The 22,737-nt window shown below is 28.3% G+C and overlaps 3 protein-coding genes, 1 long non-coding RNA gene and 1 pseudogene across 9 annotated transcripts; 1 reads left to right on the top strand and 4 right to left on the bottom strand.

Moving 5' to 3' along the window:
- Positions 1-988: 988 nt before the first annotated feature.
- On the bottom strand, positions 989-2,698 carry LOC141537899 (methionine aminopeptidase 2-like; annotated as a pseudogene).
- Positions 2,699-2,958: 260 nt separating this feature from the next.
- LOC141538195 (uncharacterized) lies at positions 2,959-4,956 on the bottom strand. The gene is made up of 3 exons (XR_012481025.1): positions 4,506-4,956; positions 3,907-4,315; positions 2,959-3,146 (listed from the first exon to the last, which is right to left on the bottom strand). It is a non-coding gene; the product is annotated as an uncharacterized LOC141538195 (long non-coding RNA).
- Positions 4,957-6,295: 1,339 nt separating this feature from the next.
- On the bottom strand, positions 6,296-12,814 carry LOC141537953 (uncharacterized). Of its 3 annotated transcripts, none has more exons than XM_074259162.1 (8): positions 12,680-12,814; positions 12,169-12,490; positions 11,678-11,822; positions 11,519-11,601; positions 11,112-11,417; positions 7,128-7,251; positions 6,953-7,032; positions 6,296-6,874 (listed from the first exon to the last, which is right to left on the bottom strand). In XM_074259162.1, the coding sequence occupies exons 1-8, from the start codon at positions 12,791-12,793 to the stop codon at positions 6,537-6,539; spliced, it is 1,512 nt and encodes a 503-aa protein (XP_074115263.1). In that variant the 5' UTR covers positions 12,794-12,814; the 3' UTR covers positions 6,296-6,536. The 3 variants fall into 3 exon arrangements, with proteins under 3 accessions (XP_074115263.1, XP_074115264.1, XP_074115266.1); XM_074259163.1 differs by having other exon boundaries at positions 12,199-12,490; XM_074259165.1 differs by lacking the exons at positions 6,296-6,874; positions 6,953-7,032; positions 7,128-7,251 and adding an exon at positions 10,506-10,944.
- Positions 12,810-22,155, bottom strand: LOC141537954 (uncharacterized). 3 transcript variants are annotated; one of them, XM_074259166.1, is made up of 5 exons: positions 21,875-22,155; positions 14,905-15,211; positions 13,950-14,208; positions 13,826-13,888; positions 12,810-12,884 (listed from the first exon to the last, which is right to left on the bottom strand). In XM_074259166.1, the coding sequence occupies exons 1-5, from the start codon at positions 21,888-21,890 to the stop codon at positions 12,831-12,833; spliced, it is 699 nt and encodes a 232-aa protein (XP_074115267.1). In that variant the 5' UTR covers positions 21,891-22,155; the 3' UTR covers positions 12,810-12,830. The 3 variants fall into 3 exon arrangements, with proteins under 3 accessions (XP_074115267.1, XP_074115268.1, XP_074115269.1); XM_074259167.1 differs by lacking the exon at positions 21,875-22,155 and adding an exon at positions 21,576-21,802; XM_074259168.1 differs by lacking the exon at positions 12,810-12,884 and adding an exon at positions 13,138-13,194.
- LOC141538055 (uncharacterized) lies at positions 16,356-19,641 on the top strand. Of its 2 annotated transcripts, XR_012480996.1 has the most exons (3): positions 16,356-17,486; positions 18,153-18,422; positions 19,567-19,641. XR_012480996.1 is itself a non-coding variant. In XM_074259321.1 (2 exons), exons 1-2 carry the CDS (start codon positions 17,206-17,208, stop codon positions 18,184-18,186), a joined length of 315 nt encoding a protein of 104 aa, XP_074115422.1. In that variant the 5' UTR covers positions 16,356-17,205; the 3' UTR covers positions 18,187-18,678. The 2 variants fall into 2 exon arrangements, 1 of the variants encoding a protein (XP_074115422.1); XM_074259321.1 differs by lacking the exon at positions 19,567-19,641 and having other exon boundaries at positions 18,153-18,678.
- Positions 22,156-22,737: the final 582 nt, after the last annotated feature.

Genomic DNA, 22,737 nt, shown 5'->3' with positions numbered 1-22,737 from the left:
AGCTCTAACATTTTTTAAGTCTATTAAATTAAAACTCTACCATTTCAAACACTATCAATTTTTGTAGTAAACGCGTGAAGAAAATATTGCTTAACGTTCGTTGGTACAGTAGTGAATTACCAATCTTTAAAAATTATCTAGATATAATTTGAATTATGGCGGCAACTGATAAATATAATACAATTGAAATTTTCAATATTAATAAAAATCGGCTTGTTTACTTAAATAATAACAATGAACAGCTTGCAGTCACTATGCGATTTTATTTGCACATATGTTAAATATTTTTTTTTTTTTTAAACAGGTAGACGGCTGTATAGATACTCACTATTGTTTTTCATTTCTTAGAATAGAAAACAGCAACTTGTTTTAATTTAAAAATTTTTAACAATTAACATTTCAACAGAAAAATTATTATAGAACATGGACAAATCCATAATCTGATTTATCTTTCTGACTCTATAAAAATCCTATATGTATTTTTGACCATATGTTCTTTAAGGAATTTTCTACAGGATTGGATATTTCTATCACTTAAAAATGTTCTGAAAAATTTAGAGGACGCGTTTTCGCATTTCTAAATAATTTATTTCAACAGAGCTAAAATGCTAAAATACTCTTTTTTTTTTTTTTTTAAAGAAATATTTTAAATTACAAATTTTTAAACTAAATATTTTGTTTGAAAAGTTCAAAATTTATTTATTATTTTATTTAAAAAAACAATTCTTCTGCAAATAATTATGGCTTTGTATTATATATTTTAATCAATGACAAATAAGAAATTAACAATTTCATTGTAATTAAATAGAATCACGTTATTTTTAAGTTTTTAAATTTAAAAAAGTTGATTAGTAATAATGAATAATAACAGGGAAAAAATATAAAAAGAAATAATATACTTAATGAAGTACTATTAATCTAATTTTTTATCATTATGTCAATAAACTATATATATTCTTATAAATAAAAAAATGATGTCAGTAAAAAATATTATACATTTTTATTTTCTAAATATTTTCTAAATACAGATTATGATGGTTGTAGTATTTGACAATCCAAAAAATGTTTTATACGTTAACAATACTTGTTATAAAATAAAGATTAATCAGAATAGCATTATTACGCCTATTATTTTTCGTTATAGTGTACTTTAGAGTTTAAAAATTGATCCATACAAAATATAATATATTAGTAGTAATGATAATTTTGTGGTCATCACCACGTAAAATAATTTCTATACAAGTTGAACGTAATATCAGAGTATGTTCAAACTGAGCAGTGTAGCAGCCTTTTATATCAACCAACGGAGCAAAGATCTTTCAATGTTGTTTAATATTTAACATTAGTACTTCCAACACGATCTAGCCAACGTTTACAAAATGCTAAAGTATCTATAACAATAACAAATATCAATATTAAAAATGTTTTTAACGAAAAAGAGTAATGATTTTTTTTTCTTTTGAATACTTACTGAAATTTTTGTTAATAGTATTTGACAATGATTTACTACTCTGTAATCTTAATATGGTACAAAACCAACTTCAAAGCTCTTCATGTATTGAGAACAATCATCATCATCATCATCATCATGTACATTATGTTTCAATAGCATAAAATTCATTTTTTCCATACGTGTAGCTTCTCCACCACGTACAATAGGAACAATTTTACCATCATGAATACGATAAAGCGCAATAGAATGACCATTTAAATTTTTATTAATTGAACTTGATAAATTTTACCATCAATTTCAACCTGATATGAAGCCATAACTTCTTGAATTGCAGCATCTACTTCACACAACTGTACATCAATGCTATCAGCTTTTATTCTAGTATTAGTTGCATCACGTACTGCTTCAATAAGTTTATCATATTTTAGATTTAGATTTAGATTTTGTTTATTTAATGCCAAGGCACAGGCCAAATGGCAATTTCAATTACATAGTAAATACAGTTTTTACAAGAAGCAATTTCTGTGAGTACATAAAATAATATAATATAGTAAATATTGCACTATAATTAATTCAATTTATTTATATATAAACAAAGTAAAAAAGGAAAATCATAATAAACTTGAAACTTAATGTATAAAAACAATAATTTTTAAATATAGAATTTTAATGTTATCAAATCAGATGAAAATTCCGCACAATAATTTTGCGAATGGCAATTTCTTTATCCTTACTTTAATCCTTAATTTGCAATGAATTTATTTAAGTTTGTTATTTATTAGAATTTGTTTTAATTGTCAAGATTTAATAAATAATTAAATACTTCTTTTTTGAAGACTTGTAAGCTACTCGAATTTACAATTTCGTGTGGCAGTTCTTCCCAAAGCTTTATTACAGTAACCAAAAAGATTTCTCCAAGTAGCTTGTAGTAAAAAGAGGTAGTTTGAAGGAGGTGTGCTTTTTGCAGCCAATCGATTTGAACGTCGAACATCAGCTTCCTCAACGAATAAATTACGCAAGTACTCCGGTTTTCCATTCTCGAGCAATTTTATTTTAGATTAATTGATGAAGTAAAATCACATTCATTTACTCTACTATTAATGTAGGTACCAAAATCAATTTTAAATCCATCATATTCAAAAACGGTTTCATCACCAGCATATGGACTATTAATAGGGGTGCGACATACAGTACAGCCTTCATTATCAGCACCATTACCAACAGCTTCTTCTGGCCACGCAGCATTCTGATGCCAATTTTCTAAAATTTTAATTGACAAGTCAATGTTGTCAATTATAAGATCTGCAAAATATGCATAAGAATTTTATTAAATTCTCTCATTTTATACTAATATAATTTATAATTAAAATTATACTCTACCATTTTTAATTTTTTCATTTGATATAAAGTCCGTTACTTCGCTATTCAGCGTCGCTTTTAAAATCTTTAACTGTAAAGCTATAAAAAAAAAAAAAAAAAAAAAAAGAGAGAGAGAAAAAGTAAATAATTTGATAATGACTGGAATAAAAAGAGACAGGTATATTAAATTTTAAATCATTATAAACTAACGCTTCTTCAAACAGGTGTTATCTAAGACGCCATAGTTGTAAAAATTGCTGTTTTGGCTTCACAAAGTTACTAGCTCTGGTGATCCATTCCTCTTCCTGTGTTTTAATTCTTTCAACTACATTTCCTAAAATGAAATGAATTATTATTATTATTTTTATTTTTATCGTTATTATAGCTGTTTACAATTTGTGATAAACAAATATGTACTTGTGAATTATACTTACTCAATTTTATGTAAATTTTTGATTTTTATGTATTACTCAAAAAAATAAACTTTTTCAAGATAAAAAATCATAAGTCATGCTAGTAAACAATTAATTCTACTTTTACCTTATAATGAGCCCACTAAATTTTTGAAAAGTTTCAGAGCCATTAAAAAAATATTAAGCTTTTAAAATTAATTTTGCTAAACATTGACTTTTATGAGAAATGTCATTTTTTATTCTATTGTACAAAAAGTGAAATTCAGTTTTCAATAAAAATAAAAATAATTTGAGTAAATAACATCTAATATTTTACGTGTAAAAAAGTCAAAGGGACATAAGAGAAAGGGAGCATAGGAGAAAATCTAACTTTTTAGAAAAAATGTTGACAAATAGATTCTACACACAAGTTTGATCTAAAATTACCAGTCAAGCATGCAACTCAGAAATATTATAAACAGGAGCAAAACGAATACAATCGTTTAGTTTCGCGGTGACATAATTTCTAAATGAAAACCTTATGGAACGCAATATTTTTTTACAATTAACACGGATATCATTTCAAGTTCACTCCGTAATTTTTTCGGACCTACCGACGTCTACTTAATAAGGACCATATGACACTTTTATTTACGGGTGTACTACCTTACTATAAATATGTTTTTATAAAATACGACTTACTCGGTAAAAAGATTACTCGACAGAAACATTGAAGAAAATTGTTGGGTTGCTCGAGGGAATTTAGAAGGCTCCATTGTCTAAATATATTCTGTAAATTTCAAAATTAATTTGAAAAAAGCTTACTATTTAATTTTTGTTAAATATTTGAGTTTTACTTATCTCAGTCTTGTATGGTATGTAAATTTCTGTAGATCTGAAGAAACGGTGAAACATGTCTTTAGTCGTTATTATGACCAATTCACAATAATTCAATTCACGATCAATTAAATAGCGTTCCCAATTTAGTTCATCGTGTATTAAAAGGGTCTCCATGTCATTAAAATTTTCTATAATCATTCTCTGGCTTCTCGCTTCGTTGATGTTAAATAACATCACCGCATCAGACAAATTATAAGATACATTTAAATAGCTGTAAAAAAAAATCATATTTATATGTTAAGCAATTACACTATTGAGGAATATTAATATTGTCATATACATAAATAATTTATCTCGAGTCATCTATTAAAAAAAAAAATAATTACTTGATTCAAGAGTTAAAAATTTTTGATTAGCTACATTTAATTTAAGAATTTTATGATAAATACAAACCATCTAACCTCTTTTAAGATTTTTAATAAATCAAACATGTTTGTAACGCTTTTTCGTCTCAACTCTGCTAGTAAAGCATCATCGCAATTTAGTTAATTAATAAACAAAGACTCATGTTCATGTCGGCCATATACTAGAATGAATTCCCGTAATTGGAGCCGTAATTGGAGTAGCAGTAATTGGAGCCGTAAATTGACATATACGATCCATTACCGTATATGCACTATGAAATTTTCCTTTATTTCCTATTTTATTTATATACTACATTTACTATTTTTTTAATCAAACACTTGCTTAATATATCTCGGCTTTGAAAATCATTAACCTTTCATATCGAGTGTAAGACTCTAACTGCTGCTGCAACCGGCTGTACACCACGAAGGAACGACAAGTCCTCGTTCTTAAACTTGAGCATGCGCAGTAACTAATGTATGCACAGTAAATACTGTAAGTATTTATTTTACATTTCTTAAAAGATGAAACAAATAAATTTGACATGAATATTTTTTTTTCTTTTAAAACTTCCGAAATTTGATCCCATTATTATTATTATTTAATTAATCAGCTCTTAACCTTGAAAAACCACGTCAATCGCCGCTAATCCGGTCAAAATCGGTCAATTCGTTCAAGAGATATCGTGAACGAAAGAAAACCGAAAAAAGTGTTTTTTTTTTTTTTGAAATTACCCCGAATTTCCTAGTTTGTATACTCGAAGAGCTCAAAAGCATAGAATACCTATCTTTCTAAGCTCGGAGAGCTCAAAAACATCATTAGTACAATTTTAAGCACCTAGGTATATGGAATTAGCGGGAAGTTGCAGGGATGGCCTTCAGGGTCTACCGTTTTTCTAATGTTTTTTTAATTTTTTTCATGTTAAATTTTCGCTTAATTTTTAATTTGCTATATATTTTACAAACCATCTGATTGTCTTTAAGTCTATCACCATTAAAATTTTTTATAACAACAATTACGATAAATCAATCACGTTACTAATTTTCTTTATTTTTCAACATCGAGTTGAGAGAATTTGAATCATTTATTATTTTCCTTTTAAAAAGAGTAAATTTTTTTCGTAACACACCTTTTTAACTGCAAGGAAAATAAAATTTTTCCATCAAAGAAGTGTATAGACATCCAAAAATAATATATAACTTTTGAGAATCTTATATTGATCGTCATTTCATGGAAAAATTGGATTATGAAAATTGAATAGTTTTTTTTTTTTTTTTTATTTTAACATAAACTTATTCATTAACAAAAAAATAATTTTTTTGTTTCATAAATGCATGGGACCACTTTTACAGTATGTGGTGCTTTATACTTACTAGAAACTGAACAATTTCAACATTTTCTTTTAAAAGTTTGAAATTGATTTATAATTTTATTAAAAAAATATTCTTCTGCAAATAATTATGGCTTTGTATTATATATTTTAATCAATGACAAATAAGAAATTAATAATTTCATTGTAGTTAAATATAATTATGTTATTTTACTTGTTATTTTTAAGATTAAATTTAAAAAAGTTAATTAGTGGTAATTAAGAATAACAAAGAGAAAATATAAAAAGTAATAATATACTGTATCAAGTACTATTAATCCAATTATATTATTATATATCGTTATGTCAATAAACTATAAATATTTTTATAAATAAAAAAATAATGTCGGTAAAAAATATTACACATTTTTATTTTCTAAATTTATGTATTTCATTATTATTTTAACGGATAATTAATAATTAATTAATTAATTACCAGATAAACAAAACAAAAAAAAATACTTTTCAGATCCATACAAAATATAATATATTACTAGTAATGATAATTTTGTGGTCATCACCACGTGAAATAATTTCTATACTAGTTGAACGTAATATCAGAGTATGTTCAAACTGAGCAGTGTAGCAGCCTTTTATATCAACCAATGGGGGATAAGCTTCACCAGCAGCTTTATCACAAAGATCTTTTAATGCCATTTGATATTTAGTACATCTAACACGATCCAGCCATTGTACATACGATTACTTACAAACTTCATTAAGTTGTGTACACTTCACGTGTACTGTCAATACGTGTACGACAAACGGGGCAAGTTGGATATAAGGCTTCATTTTCTGCTAACTGACGATTATAATGGTGCTGCATCATTGTATTACAAGGCATGCATAAGCATAAGTGGAAGCACGGCAGCACTACTATTGTCGACGAAGCTGTGAGGCAAATTGAGCAATTTCCTCGATTTACAACCACTGCTTCACGAGCACCATCGTCATTATCAGCACCATTAGTAGTATCATCTTCTTCTGGACGCGCGACATCTTGATGCCGATTCTCGAAATGTGGAATTGTCAAGTCAATATTGTCAAATATAACATCTGTAAAATATTCATAAAAACTTCATTAACTTTTCTCATTTTATACAAATATAATTTATAAATAAAATTATACCCTACCATTTCTAATTATTTCATTTGAGATCAAGTCCGTTACTTCCCTATTCAGCGTCGCTTTTAAAAAATCTTTCACTGTAAAGCTATAAAAAAAAAAAAAAAAAAAAAGTAAATTATTTCATATTGACTGGAATAAAAAGAGATAGGTATATTAAATTTTAAAGCATTATAAACTTACGCTTCTTCTAACAGGTATTGTCTGAGGCGCGTTAGTTGTAAGAATTGCCGTTTTGGCTTCACAAAGCTACTAGCTCTAGTGATCCATTCCTCTTCCTGTGTTTTAATTCTTTCAACTACATTTCCTAAAATGAAATAAATTATTCTTATTATTATTTTGAAAGGATGATGTGAAGATCGGTCGCTATAATTTGATGATGTTGAAGGAATGTGTTATAATAAGCCGAGTATCCCGATCCATTTTTAGACTGTTTTATTTCTCTACTGTCACAACGTTTCACCCTATAATCTCCTATAATAGCTGAAATAGTTTTAGATAGACTGATAGAAATTAGTTACAACAATATTAATTTTGAAGTAGATTTTATAAAAAAATATGTAGATGATTTTTAAATATGTTTACCGTCTGACAAAATTACTGAAATACACAATACTTTCAACAATTACCACCCAAGACTACAATTCACGATTGAAACAGAAAATATTAACAGAGAAATTAATTATTTAGATCTTACGATAATTAGAGTTGACAATCATTTAGAAACCGATATATATAAGAAACCAACCTTCTCAGGAAGAAATATTAACTATCTATCAGAACACCCGTACTCTCAAAAAATTGGCATAATTTACAGTTTGGTAGACAAGGCTTTCTATCTTGCGGAACGAAAATACAATTCAAAAAATTTAGCGTCGATAAATAAAATATTAACAGAAAATGGGTATCCACAAAAGCATAGAATACCTATCTTTCTAAGCTCGGAGAGCTCAAAAACATCATTAGTACAATTTTAAGCAGCTAGGTATATTATTATTATTTTTATTATGTCAAAAGAACTTGATATATTTTCTTTCTTTTTTTTAATTTCTTTAACAAATTAATTATAATACTATAACTATTTTAAAAATTTCAAGCTTTTAATTTTTTTAATTCTTCAATATCGAGTTGGGGAATGTGAAAAATTTCTTAATTTCATTTCAAAAAGGGTGAATTTTTTTCGAAATACACCTTTCTATCTTCGAGGAAAAAAAAATTTTTACGTCAAAGAAGTATATGGACATCCAAAAATAAGATATAACTGTTGAGGATCTTATATTGTTCGTCATTTCATTAAAAATTGAATTATGAAAATTGAACCAAAAATACTGCCATAATGCAAATTTTCTTGGATTATTATTTTTTTGATAATTAATTAATTTACCAATCAACTATTTTACAGTAAAATTGTTATGGGACTTGTCCCAATACATATATGTGCATAATCTGATATTTTATTCCTACTCTATGAAGATTTTATGTACATATATTTGATCATGCTCTCTAAGAAATTTTCTACAGATAATTAATTACTGATAATATATTCAATAATTTAGTACTTTATACTTACTTGTAATAACTAATAATATTAATGACATTACAAAAATATTATTCCAACAGTGAAATTTTGATACTACTAATTTTTTTACGTAACTAATTAATTTTTTTCATTCACATACTAAAAAAATGGATTATATTAGTTTAATTTTGTTACTATAAGCTGTAATATTAATTTAATGTCTGTTTAGGCCATTTATAGTTCAAAACCAATTACATGAGTAAATTAGAAACATGATAATATCCAAAATTTCGTCAACGTGGATGTTAAAATTTAAAAATTCAATGAAAATTTAATTTTCATATTCCAATTTTTGCATAGTCATTGTTATTCTAAGTAGTCGAAAATACAACTAAGATATTTAAGAACGGTTCTTCTACCTCTTATAAGGTAAAAGCCCCTATTATTGACACTATTAGGGACGAAGTTATGATTTGATTTTTTTTAAAGCAATCAAATATCAATATCGTTACATTTTGTTTGTGTTAATGTCTCTAGTAATGTTTTTACTATAGTCAATTTTTTTAAAATGACAATCAGTGATATTTACTTATTAATTAGGGGTGTCTGAATAGTGTTCGAATCGAATCGAATCGAATAGTGATATTCGATTCGAAATTCGAATCGAATAGTTCGAATATTTCGAATTTTTTTAAATTATGTCTTTACTGTCAATTTGCAAGGTAGAATTATTTCAATTTCGCTTATTATGTATACTTAAGTGAAAATATCTTCAACTAAATAATTTAGATATACGATGTGATCAATTTTCTGAGCAAAAATAAACAGAAATTTTTTCCATGGATACGAAAATTTTTAGTGAGAAAAATTTAGAGTTTGAGTCAATGTTCATATTAATTAAGTTAATCATTTTATAATATTTTCTTAACGATAAGGTGTACAGTAATATTTATAAGTTGAAATGTTATTTTGTATAATATTGAAATACTTTCAAGTGAAAAAGTGTTTTCTTTATCTTCAATACTTTTAACTCTCTACTGAAATTTTCAAATTATTGTTGAGACTCTTCAATTAACTTCATCGTAATTATTTGAAAAGAAATTTTGAGATTAGAAGTTGAAAAATAATTTTCTTTTTGGAAATTTTTTTATCCAACCAAAGTGACGAATTTTTAAAAATCACAATATTTTCAATTTCTCACGGAGAGAATTGGAAATTAAAAAAAATCTGGAAATTATTGATTTCACTCTGATTTTTTTCCTTAGTCATAATTTTTTTTTCTAAAAATATGAGTGTTTGAACCTCTGATTTTTTCAAAATTGTTGCTTTTAGCATTACTTTTTTTCTTGAGTAATCGCTAAAAGCAGCTTTTTCATACATTAAAAGTTGTAACTATAAAAAAATTTCAAATTTTTAGAAAAAAATAACTTAAAAAAACGAAGAAGATACAGTTTTTTGATACAGATTGATACAGATATTGATATCAATCATACAGATTGATACAGTTTTTTGTGTTTTATTAGAAACAAAAAAATAATAAGTATACTCTTAAAAATTTATTTCAGCTCATTTAAAATAACATTTGTTAGATATTTTTTGAATAACCGATAGCTTCGTCAAAAATGGAGGACTGACCGGCAACTTTTTTTTTTCTCAATGCTTTTTTGATAAAAGTTGTAAAGAAAATAAACGTTTGTAAGCTGGTTTGATGAACTGGTGCTAATTTTGTTTTTTTTTTTTTTTATAATTAATATTTAATATTTCGAACTGACAGTAATTTTTTTCAATTTTTTAATTAATCGGAATTTAATAAAAATTTATGTGATAGTCATTCTTATTACAGATGATTGAATGTATTTAAAAATAATTTAGGGTGTCAATATTTACACCCGTGTCAATAATTAGGGCTTTTACCTTAGGGGGTTAAATAGGGTATATATATAATAATTTTTATAAGCAATTAAATTTAAAAAAAAAACACTGGAATTTTATTATTGTATTTGAAATTAACAGTGCATGCTTTTACAAACGAACAAATAAAATTTTAACATTTTTTATTTTATTTCCCAGCATGCCATTGTAGAAATTTTTAAAAATAAACAAAAATATATTATCTTAACGAAATACAATAAAAACCGAATTTTTGATTTTATCAAGCTGTGAATACTTCACGAGAACTATCAATGGGGGTTCGACATACAGGACACGTCGGTCGGTATCCTGCGTTAACCTCAAGTCGATCCGCGTCGATTAATTGGCGACCGAAATCGCAACGGAAACATAAACATAAATGGAAACACGGTAGAATTATCATTTTAGGTATGTTAATAAGACAAATGGAACAAGTTCTTGCATTGCCATCCACTAATTCATCATTTTCAAATTCGTTTACTTCAATTCTATCGTAAATTTCACCATTATTATTATTATTGCCGCCATTACGTGGTAGATTATTTTCTGGGCCAGGTGCTACAATTTCAGCTATAATTATATAATAAAAAGAATTGATTGTACGTAACGGTTTCCTATTTTGTAGAAGACATGCAAAAATTTATACACATCAAAGAAAGCATGCATAAAACATCTGTATGCAAAAACATTAAACAAAAATGACACGCTGTAGTGTCATTTCAAGGAACTACTATTACCTTCAATAATTACAGGCTGGTTTTGTTCAATACCGGCTGCAATTGGAGGGATATGTACTTGACGGCCACCTCGCGCTCCACGAGGTCTACCACGAGGTCTACCTCGACCTCCGATTTGCTGATTGTTAATAACAGCTTCTCCGCCAACCTCAACTCCACCACCTCTCCTCGCGCCTCGACGACGGTGACGACGCGCTTCTCGAATTGGCGGTAATGCAGGTAATACAGGCAAATTTTCATTTGCACCAACGGGATCAGCCAAATCTCTTAACAACGGCATTTCGTCGTCAGAATCAAATTGTTCGTCTATTAATTTAAATTTGTGGAAGTTGATAAAAAATTTATTTTTGTCAATTTTGTATCATTCAACGTAGCAGTTAAAAATCATATTATTCATTAGTTTTTACCTTGTAGTCGTATGTTGGCATCTGCAACAGCCACGTGGACTCGTTGTAACCCGACTGTACGAAGAAATTCTGCTACCGTGAATCTATAAATTTAGAAAATGAAATAGTCAAGTAAGTTGGGATATAATTTTGTAAAATTTGTTTTTGTTTTTATATTACCTCCCATTATCAAGGGCTATTTGATAATTCCTTATACGACTGTCCACTGACGCTTGGTAAGCACGACGTTCAGCAGCTAAATCATGACCTTGATCTAACCTACGCCATTTGATTTCTTCATCTCTAATTATTGAATTTAATCTTTCTGAAATAAATGAATTTTTTCAGTTTATTATATTATTTTTTGATACTGTAAGACCTTTATTTTGAATAATTTTTAATTTTTATATTAAGTAAGTTGCAATTATTAAGTTCTTAAGAAACACTTTGAAGTCTGAAAATTTTGAAAAATACATAATACAATTCAATAAAAACTTCAAAAATTTTAATTGCTATATATTATAGCCGAATAATAAGAGAACATATCTTTTTAAAGAGAATCATACAATAATTGTGACGTTTAACTGAATTGATATTAAAAATTTCGACAGTTAATTTTTTTTTTTACGTTAAATATCTTAAGAATATAGACATAATGAGTTTTCAATTACCAATGAATAAAAGTAAATTTAAGTGAGCACCTCCAAGTCTGGTTACTAATTGTCTATTAAACGCCTCGGCAACATTATTTGTTCTAATTGGTGAATTTCGAGTTGATACTCGAGCAGCTTGAGGTAGCCAGTATGTCTCAATATATGTGATAAAAAACATAATACGAGGATGATCTCGTTCGATTACACGAGCTTCTGTTCTAATTACTTCAAATGCTTCTTGGAAAAGATACGCTGGCACCAATGGAAGAATCCAAGTTAGATGAAGTACAGCTTCTGGAGCTCTAATGAGGCGTAATCTACGCCACCTTCTTGTTACAGCCTGAAATATACAAAAAAATAAATAATCACATCACAAAATTAATTTCAGTCACAATCAAATACTTTTTAACTTCAGCAGGACGTTTTTAAACTTTTTAAAATACTTAAGTACATGTATTTAATTAACTCTTAGAATGTACGTGGAAAAATCTAATTTGTTATTTTATAGAAAAATTGTAATTTAACTTACACGTGTGAAATGAAACCAACATCCTCTAAAGATGACCCATCGCATTTTATTCCTGACAGCTGAAATTGCAGCTTTTTCAAAATCACCAGACACATACTTTAAATTATTTTCCATCTCAGGTGACCGATCCAATATATATTCCCAAATCTTTTCATATATTGCTGTTGTTCTTTTCTCGCATAAAATAAAATAGTGCAGGAAGCCCCTGAGTATATCAATTATATGTTATAATTAAGTATTATATGTATAAAACTATTTTACATTCATAATCGTATTAATAAGAAAATTTTTTGAATATAAATATTCTTAGTCGAGAAAAATTGTTTCGAAAAAAGAAAGTATTACGGTCAATTTCAAAATTTTTTTTTATATCTTTAACCTCGTAACTTTAGGTTTCACAGATTAATTTATGTGGTGTATATCTGATGATATTTTATTCTAAACCGATTCTCCAATAACGAAAAATTTTTTCATTATCTCTTAAAAAGTTTCCTTATTGTTCTAAAAACTTGGTCCTACAGAAAAATATCAAGATTTTTTTTAATTTGTGCAGAAAAATAAACCTGGAATTAACCTATGTGTGAATGTTATTTTCAAATACTAATTTTTTTTTTTTTTTTTACAGAATAATGTCATAAAAGGCTTATTCGTACGGTTATTTATTTTAATTTTTTTTTTGAACTAAATTTCCAAAAGCAAGAGAGAAATTTGAAAGAGAATTTCTATCTTCAATCTACGAGTTTTTCTTATCCCGAGTAAAAAAGATTTTATATAACTAGATACGATTATGTATAATTGTATATCGTCTATATACAATTGGATATAATTTTTATATAATTCTATATAATTATATCCAATTATATAAAATTATTCAAAATCATGAAGGAGAATTATATAAAATTATATATAATTAGATACAATTGTATAGAATTATATTTAATGAGACACAATTGCATAAAATTATATAAAATTTTATGTGATTCGCCTTTACAACTTTATAAAATTCTATACAATTATATATCATTTCTATCCAATTTTATCGGACCATTTTTTTATATAATTATATATAATTATACATAATTGTATCTAATTTTATAAAATCTTTTTACTCGGGATTTTTTAGTATATTTAATTGTTTATAATCACCATATCTAATTTACGGCAATGAATTATTAGGAGCTGCATAAAGCGAGGTTGATCTGGGACAGCCTAAAAATCAATTCATAGTTATTATAAATATTTTTAGTATATCGTAGAAATAACTTTTTACCTGAAATGTTCCGTCGACAAACAACTCAACAGCTTCGTTTAAGCGTTCTAGCATCCGTTGGCTTCCAAATACTATTGCAATACTTCCATCACTCGCCTGGATTTCTCCGCGATAAATTTCTGCAGCTTGTAAATAACGATCTAACATAGGACCCACATGATGCACGGTTTGAGGCATTGGAGGACGGAGTTGGATTCGTTCCCGATTAATTATTGCTCGAGCAGAGACTGGATTAATAATGTCAGCAATGTCTATAAACCTTAATAAATATATTTATTAGTACATTCATTATACAAGTTAAAGTTCTAAAAACGTTTATGTCTCCTAACGTTCATTCAATTAAAAAAAAAAATATGAATCGCATTATGCTGACTACAAATAAAATCAAGTAAAGAAAAAATATGATGATTTTTAATAACTGATGTAAAAAAGGAAGCGTACATGTCTGTATGTGCAGTGAAGAAAAAAAAGTGGTATTCTAACCGAGGAGTTATTCTGATAAAAAAAAAAAATACGTATTTTGATTGCAATCAAAATTAGTTTTAGTGTTGACAAAATATCAAAATTTTGATAAAACAAATTCAACTTCACTCATTTAATAAGCATATATGCCCTTGCTACGAAAACCATTATTATTTAGCAACTAAATAATACAATTTGAACAGAGCTTAATATATGACCTCATAGATATTAAGCTACACTCGCATATCTTTTTATGCGACAAACTCCTATAAATAATTTACTAGTAAAAAAATAACTTCTTTGTAAAATTTGCAAGTAATAATACACACCAAAAATGAGAAAAAGACATGATTAAATAAAATTAAGCAACATTTCTAAATGTTTCAAGTATTGTCAAAAAATTAATAAAAACAAATAAATTATAAAAAAATTTCACAGATAAAATTTAAAAAAATAGAAAATTCAGTATATGTATATTTTTCTTTATACTTACTCGCGAGAAACCGCATTCAGTATTTCATTCGGTGGTTCATTACTAGCTACAGCTCGTCGTTTCAACTCTGTCACCATTTCCTGCTTCCTCAACTCTTCTGCCGAGAAACGTTGACCATGAGTATGAATCCCTACAACTTCGACTTCACCATCGTCGTGTACAGAAGCTATAACCGGGCATCTTGATATTCTTGATGTTCTCAAGGAACACACGTAATCCTCATCCCCATTGTTGTATCGCGCATCATGATGGTACATATGACCATCATGAAGAAACCGCAATGTTCTAAGCCGCTGACCTCTAAGACCTATCATCGCAAATTATTAAAACAATAATTATCTTAATACGTAATTCGTACGCTTAATTGTCCAGATCAACACTGAATTATAATAATATTAAGGTTGATTAATTTTTAATAGACTATCACTGGAAATAAAGACACGAAAGTTCTTAACCATTTCAGTCGAGCGACGCACTGCAACTACTGGTCAGCCACTCAGCAATACTATATCAGATGGCGTGAAAAACTTTCCCTTCCAAGACCTCGAGTTTACCACACAACGTAAGCGATGTGTGTCGGTGACTCAAAAACCCGACAGGAGCCGCGAGAAGACGATCGCGGCAGACGGAAAGACAAGAAAAGACAAGAAAAATTACAGAAACACAATAGATAATAAAAAAGAAGACCCGGCCGCGGATTTAAACCCGCGACTTAAAGCGCGTAATGGAGTCGAAAATATTACCGCACACCCATAAGAACTCTTATTAGAAATGTGCTACAAATTATATATAAACTGTGCTTGACATATCGGGTAACAATTATCATTAGCAATTATTGTGAATTATAACCGGTTGTAGGTATATTATAAATTTGTCAGCCGAAAAAAAAAAATTCATAAAATCTGTTTCCAGGATGCTAAATTTTTTTCCGCGTAATTAATTTCTATCTTGGGTACGCTCGGATTCTCGGGCTTCACACGGACAGCGAGTAATCGTTGTGTGTGTTTTTCCTTTACACCACATGATAGTGGTATTTTTCTCTTCTTTCCGCCAGTAGCGATCGGTGTCTTTCTGGCGTATGTGAATATTCGCCCGATGGCACGAGGCACGGGCCAATGTAAATACTATATCTATATCTGTACCCGTGCCAGTACCCGTGCGTGAATATTAGTAAGAACACAGACCCGTGCCCCGTGCTATCGGACGAATATTCACACTCCTTTCTGGCTCACCGACACACATCGCTTACGTTGTGTGGCTGACTAGAGGTCTTGGAAGGGGAAATTTTTCACGCGATCTGGTACCACTGCCTTGGACTTGGGAAGTCCGAACCAATGGCGAGCATTAGTTTAGAGTTATTACCGTAATCTTCAAAAGAGAAACGACACTAAAATACGAGATGAAAAAATAATCTGGAAAATTTAACCCCACTAACCATCCCCAAAACTTCCCGCTGTGTACGAGCTCAAAACGTACGAAAAATGATCTACTTCAAAGTTTTGAGTTATTCAAGCTCTAAATCACCTGTGGTATATATTTCGAGCTATTCAATCGGCAGCGTTCGACGCAGTTTTTTTTGTAGTTAAAATTTTTTTAATGGTGATAGACTCAAAGACTATCAGATAGTTTATAAATTATATAGCAAATTAAATATTAAACCAAAAATTTTACAGGAAGAAATTGAAGAAAAATAAAAGCGTGAATTTTTTTAAATAATTTTAGTACTATACTTAATTTGTTCGAGAAATTACAAAAAATTTCAAATGTATCAAATTTCTAGTTCATGTGGAATTCATTTGTTTGTCTTTGCAAGAAATATAAAAGAAATACTTGTTTAATTTCATATATATTAGTTACTGCGCATGCTCAAGTTTAAGAACGAAAACTTGTTGTTCCTCCTTGGTGTACAACCGGTAGCAGCAGCAGTTAGACTCTAACTGTTAGAGTCTTACACTCGATGTGAAAGGTTAATAATTTTTTAACGTAGAAATACTGAGCGAATTTTTAGTAAAAAAAAAATTTTTTTTAATCAAATTAAATTTGGTGAGTCTTATTCCCGGGAATTTAAATTAAAAATATTTGAATTCAATTAATTATGAAAAAAAATTTATGTGATATATTAATAATTTTGCTAGGAATAACCAAGAGTTTTACATGGACGCGAATTGCTAATCGTTTTAACTTTAGTTATTAGTCAAACTATAATTGAAATTTTAATCAATTTGACTATGTTAAATATACTGATGGATTAAAATAGTTAATTCTAATAACAATAATTATTTTACAGATTTCACGAAGACCATGGCCAATAATTTTAATGAATTTATTGATAAAGGGCACATTTATCGTTTAGGCGAAGAAAATAAATTTTATTGTGCATATGCGGTAATGGATCGTATTTGTCAAGTTACGGCTTCAATTACTGCCAGTGGATTAATTCTAGTATATGGCCAACACGATCATGAGCCTTTGTTTACGCACTTTCAATATCGTGTTGATGCTTTAGTGGCAGAGTTAAAAGAAAAAAGCATGAGAAACATGTTTAATTCATTGAAACTTTTAAAGGATGAAATGATTAGTTGGTATGTATATATATTAAAATTCTTAAGTAAAATGTACAGATTTAAAAATTATTATATCTTGAATCAAGTAATTAATTTATTTTTCAATTGGTGACATGAGATAATTTATTTATTTAAATGACAATATTAGGATTTCTCAATAATTTCATTGCTTTACATATCGCGTTACAGATGCCATAAGGGCGTATAAAAATTATACGCCCTTATGGCACCCGGGAACCATAAGGGCGTATAATAAAAATTCAATTATTTTTTCTAATTCCAAAAAAAATTTTTAGTTGGAAGAAAAAATTTTTTTTGTATTTCTCGACGTTTCATACAAAAGTACGTCGATTCCCAAAAAAAATTTTTTTGATACGCCCTATGGCTCCCGGGACCCACCTCGGATGCCATAAGGGCGTATAATAAAAATTTTATTATTTTTTCTAAGTCCAAAAAAATTTTTAGTTTGAAAAAATTTGTTTTTTTGCATTTTTTCACGTTTCATACAAAAGTGCGTCAGTTCCGGAAAAAAAAATTTTTTTATACGCCCTTATGGCATCCGAGGTGGGTCCCTATCAATAATTAGGGCTCCCACCTAACTAAGATTTTTTTCAAATTAATTTTTAAAAGTTCTTAATTGAAACGTATATTAATAAATTTATTAATTTTAATATTAAAATAAAGCACCTTCCTGATCAACCACGTGCCAAGGAGTTGATTATAATATCAATCGTACATGATAACACTTTATGTCCAGCAATATATGTGTTATTGAGTATAAGAGGAGATTTTAATGTATACCATGCTGTTTGGGAGCGATTATTAGAATTCCAGCCCGAGTTAACTAGATATCTGAAAACAGTATCCGGTGAAATTTCTTCATCACTAGCGGCGGGAATTATTTCAAACCTCCCCACAGTGGAAATCAAATATTCCGTTGTATTATACATGCGGGTAAGAATAAAAAATTTGGGTAGTGTAGATATATGATTTAATAAAATATTCAATCTTTTTCATTTTCTTTAGTTAGATAAGTAAATCAAAATAACTAAATATTTTTAACTTCCCGCTAAGAAAATCGAAGATTTTCAAAAATCGAAGATTTTCAAAAATCGGGAAGTTATTGGTTTTACCCCGTTTTGCAAGAATCGAGTTTTCATCAGATATCGACGTTTGAAGGTCATAGGAAGCTTCCCTGACTATCCCCGCGAGGTTGTCACTATGTCTGTGTGTGTATGTGTATATATATATATATATATATATATATATATATATATATATATATATATATATATATATATATATATATATATATATATATATATATATATATATATATATATATATATATATATATATATATATATATATATATATATATATATATATATATATATATATATATATATATATATATATATATATATATATATATATATATATATATATATATGTGTGTGTGTGTGTGTGTGTGTGTGTGTGTGTGTGTGTGTGTGTGTGTGTGTGTGTGTGTGTGTGTGTGTGTGTGTGTGTGTGTGTGTGTGTGTGTGTGTGTGTGTGTGTGTGTGTGTGTGTGTGTGTGTGTGTGTGTGTGTGTGTGAACCGCTTATAACTTTTGAACAGCTTGACCGATTTCATCGCGGTTGGTGCCATTCGAAAGGGCTTGACCAAACTTAGATTTCAAAAACTATTTGGACCGATTCAGATCGATAGATTTTAAGAAATCTTCAAAAACTGAAAAAAAAATTTTTTTCAAATGTGGTTTTTTTGGAATAACTTTTAAACGGCTCGATGGATCAACTCCAAAAACTAATCAGCTCTTAACCTCAAAAAACCACGTCGATCACCGCCAACCGCATAGAAATCGGTTCATTCATTCGAAAGATATTGCGGTTTAAAAATTTGAAAAATTGTGTTTTATCAAATTTCTATCAGACTTTTGAGCTCGAAAAGCATAAAAAAGTTATCTCTTTACGCTCGGAGAGCTCAAAAACATCATGAGTGCAATTTTAAGCACCTAGGTATGAAATGAGCGGGAAGTTGCACGGATGGCCTTCAGGGTCTACCGTTTTTCTAATTTTTTTTTTGGAATTTACAGGATATATTTAAAGAATGGAACCTCTTAAATTTATACGAGCTACCCAACAAACTTTTTCAATATTTCTGTGGAATTATCTTTTACCGCAAGAGAAGTGGGCTGGTATCTTTGAAGGTATTCTTGAGCAGCATCAGCTCCATACTGAACGACTGATGATATTAATTCAACGTATTCAGGAGTATTGGTTTACCGGAAGAAGACAATTATGTTTTCGAGCAGTGACTTATGGTGCCAACATTATTCCGCTTGATTCTTTGACATCATCAAATTTATTTTCTTTTTAAGTAAGTAATATTTTATGAAGATTTGTTTATATTAAAGTAGTACACTTGTAAATACAAAAGTGATATGGTCCGCGGACAATGTACTATGTACGCGTACAAAGTAGAGATGGGTAGATCCGGAAAAATTATGGATTGAACTTAAAATGATATCCGCGGAACTATTTAATTTGTTCAGTTAATTAATTAATTAATGAAATCGTATGAAAAAAATAATAATCAATTTGAAAATAATATTATATATTTGATTTAATTTCGAAAATTATTATCTATAGTAAGATAATTATATACATCATTGCTTGTTTATAATGAGGACCGTAATCGACAAAAAGTTTGGAAAATCCAAAAGTGCACGATTCATAATGCTCATTAGAGTATGAAATAATAATAATAAAATAAAAATATTATTAATTTATTTTTTTAATTAATAAAAAATAATCATGAGCTGTGCAAAAAAAAGAAAAGAAAAAAAAACAAATTAATTAAAAATTAAATAAAAAAACAGCTGTACTCGGAAGGTAATGCGCAGGCGCTCTTGGTGGAATAAATGTACATAATATCTATAGACATGTCACCATCCATGTTAATTTTACATGGATATATATAGATATACAGTCTTCTGGTTTTTGTTTTTATTAATTGTAATTAAACGACACTGAATTACCTAGCCATTCGCATTCAGTGACCTACAATCCTCACTAAGAATTTAAAAAAAAAAAATTTAACTGAAATAACGGATTTTTTCGCAAGTTACAGTGTTTCCGGAGTTTCACACATGACGGACAGGAAAATTTTTTGACCTATTTTGATGTTTTTTTCCATTTCTGTTGCACTAAATCAATTTTTAAAAAGTATGGAATTAATCTCCATTAAATTATCTTGACAATAGTATGCAAAATATCTTGATTCCGTGAACTAACAAGGCTATAATAATAAAAATACTTGCCAAAATGAGGCAAAAAAAATTTTTCGATCGTAAAGCACTCTCTGATGCTTCGCATCATGAGTCGTGCAAAAAGGAACTATAGTGAGTGTATAAAAATAAATTTCGTTAAACGAATAGATACATACTCGACAAAAGATAAAAATCATTGAACTATTCAGGTCCGGAACTACCCATACCTCTAGTACAAAGCCTTTTTTGATTTGCCTATAAAATGTGAAACTTACATTTAGAAATTATGTAACCGCGAAACTAAACGATTGTTTTCGTATTGCTTTTTTTTATAATATTTTACATTTGTATACTTGACTAATAATTTTTAGATCTAACTTGTCTGGAGAATCTATTTATCAATATTATGTATAAAAAGTTCAATTTTTTCTTATACTCCTTTGACTTTTTCACACGTAACATGTGATATTATTTACTCTAATTATTTTTATTCTTATTGAAAACTGAATTTCACTTTTTGTACAAAAAAATTAAAAAAGGACATTTCCCATAAAAGTCAACGTTTAGCAAGATAAATTTCAAAAGCTCAATTTTTTTTACCGGCTCCTTGAAATTGTTCAAGAATTTAGTGGGTTCATTATAATGTAAAAGTAAAAATGATTTTTTTACTAGCTTAGCTCATGATTTGTTATCTTGAATGGAGGTGATTTTTTAATCAATACATTAAAATCAATAATTCACGTAAAATTGAGTCAGTATAATTCACAAGTATATATTTGTTTCTATAATAACAAAAAAAATTCTTATCTATAATAATGTTATGTCCGGCATACCGTCCATAATACAGGGCCTCCCATTTCTGCCGAAAAGTGCAGCGCTTGCACATACACATTACCGCGCATCGTCACCTCATCAAACGAATCAATTATTTAATTAATACCCCCTCTTGTAAATCGCGACCGAGGTCGTATTTCTCTACTGTCACAACGTTTCGCCCTGAGGTCTCAAGGCATCATCAGGTGAACTACAAATTTTTACATGAAAAACATTTTTACAAGATGTATTTTTTGAACAACAATGTGAATTTATATGAATTTTATAATATTTATATAAATTTAATAATATTTCTTACCTCTAAATAATGTCATAAGTCTAAAAGATTTTTCTGTTTATTTGCAAATTATTACTACAATTTCACTGAACTAAACTTTCCAGATTAAATATTATCAATTTAAGTTGTATTATTGTATCTAACGTTGAATGAATGATTGTATCTAATATTGGTTAACGATTTCACACTTATATCTGTTAATTTTAACTATGGTCATGTTTAATAACTTTTGATTAATTGGTTATTTTTTAATAAATATTTGTACTAGTACGAAACTGTATAATTTCAACTTATGAAGTGAGATTAAAGACTGAATTGGGATGTCTATTTGTTGGTTTATATATGCTATCGTACTCATTAAAGTAAGGAAAGAATTTGTCCGTAATGAATTATTTGGGATTATTGGTTTGGTATGTATATCCGCTGTGGTATGTACTAAAGTGCATTAAAGTAAGGAAAGAATTTGTCCGTAAGGATTTATTTGGGATTATTTATTTGGTATGTATATCTGCTGTGACATATACTAAAGTGGAGACAATATTGATCTGTAAGGATTTTTTGGAATTATTTATTAGATATGTTGATTAAATTTGTATAGCATTTGTGTAATGAATTGGTATCTGTTCTTTTGTTCATTTTTATGTTCTTGTTTTTTTCTATGTATATCATCTCTAAAATATTTCGTTTATAACTATTGTCCTCTATTTTTAGGGGTTTGATACTATTGTAATCTATAGTGTGATCGTTGTCTATCGCATGTGTAGTGAGCGCAGTATGCTCGGTAATTGGTCTGCTAAGATTATATTTATGTTGATAAGCTCTTTCTTTTAGATAACGGCAAGTATGTCCTATGTAACATTTATTACAGTTATTGCAATTTATTT

The sequence above is a fragment of the Cotesia typhae genome, unplaced genomic scaffold (genome assembly GCF_013202065.1).
Source record: "Cotesia typhae breed Kobodo isofemale line unplaced genomic scaffold, CoteBio_Ctyphae contig_20, whole genome shotgun sequence".
Taxonomy (NCBI): Eukaryota; Metazoa; Arthropoda; class Insecta; order Hymenoptera; family Braconidae; genus Cotesia; species Cotesia typhae.
The sequence above is the reverse complement of the archived record's forward strand: the minus strand, read 5'-3'. Positions and strand labels throughout refer to the sequence as shown.

What these genes read in the sequence shown, in the direction of transcription:
- LOC141538055 (XM_074259321.1), top strand. Translation starts at nt 17,206, where the DNA reads ATGGCCAATAATTTTAATGAATTTATTGATAAAGGGCACATTTATCGT. An exon ending in AAGGATGAAATGATTAGTTG is followed by an intron (nt 17,487 to 18,152) that starts GTATGTATATAT and finishes ATTAAAATAAAG; the next exon opens with CACCTTCCTGATCAACCACG.
- LOC141537953 (XM_074259162.1), bottom strand. Translation starts at nt 12,793, where the DNA reads ATGGAAAATAATTTAAAGTATGTGTCTGGTGATTTTGAAAAAGCTGCA. An exon ending in ATAGCCCTTGATAATGGGAG is followed by an intron (nt 11,602 to 11,677) that starts GTAATATAAAAA and finishes CTAAATTTATAG; the next exon opens with ATTCACGGTAGCAGAATTTC. An exon ending in TGCCAACATACGACTACAAG is followed by an intron (nt 11,418 to 11,518) that starts GTAAAAACTAAT and finishes TTAAATTAATAG; the next exon opens with ACGAACAATTTGATTCTGAC.
- LOC141537954 (XM_074259166.1), bottom strand. An exon ending in TTGTCGACGGAACATTTCAG is followed by an intron (nt 13,889 to 13,949) that starts GTAAAAAGTTAT and finishes ATTGATTTTTAG; the next exon opens with GCTGTCCCAGATCAACCTCG. An exon ending in ATTGCCGTAAATTAGATATG is followed by an intron (nt 12,885 to 13,825) that starts GTGATTATAAAC and finishes TGATATACTCAG; the next exon opens with GGGCTTCCTGCACTATTTTA.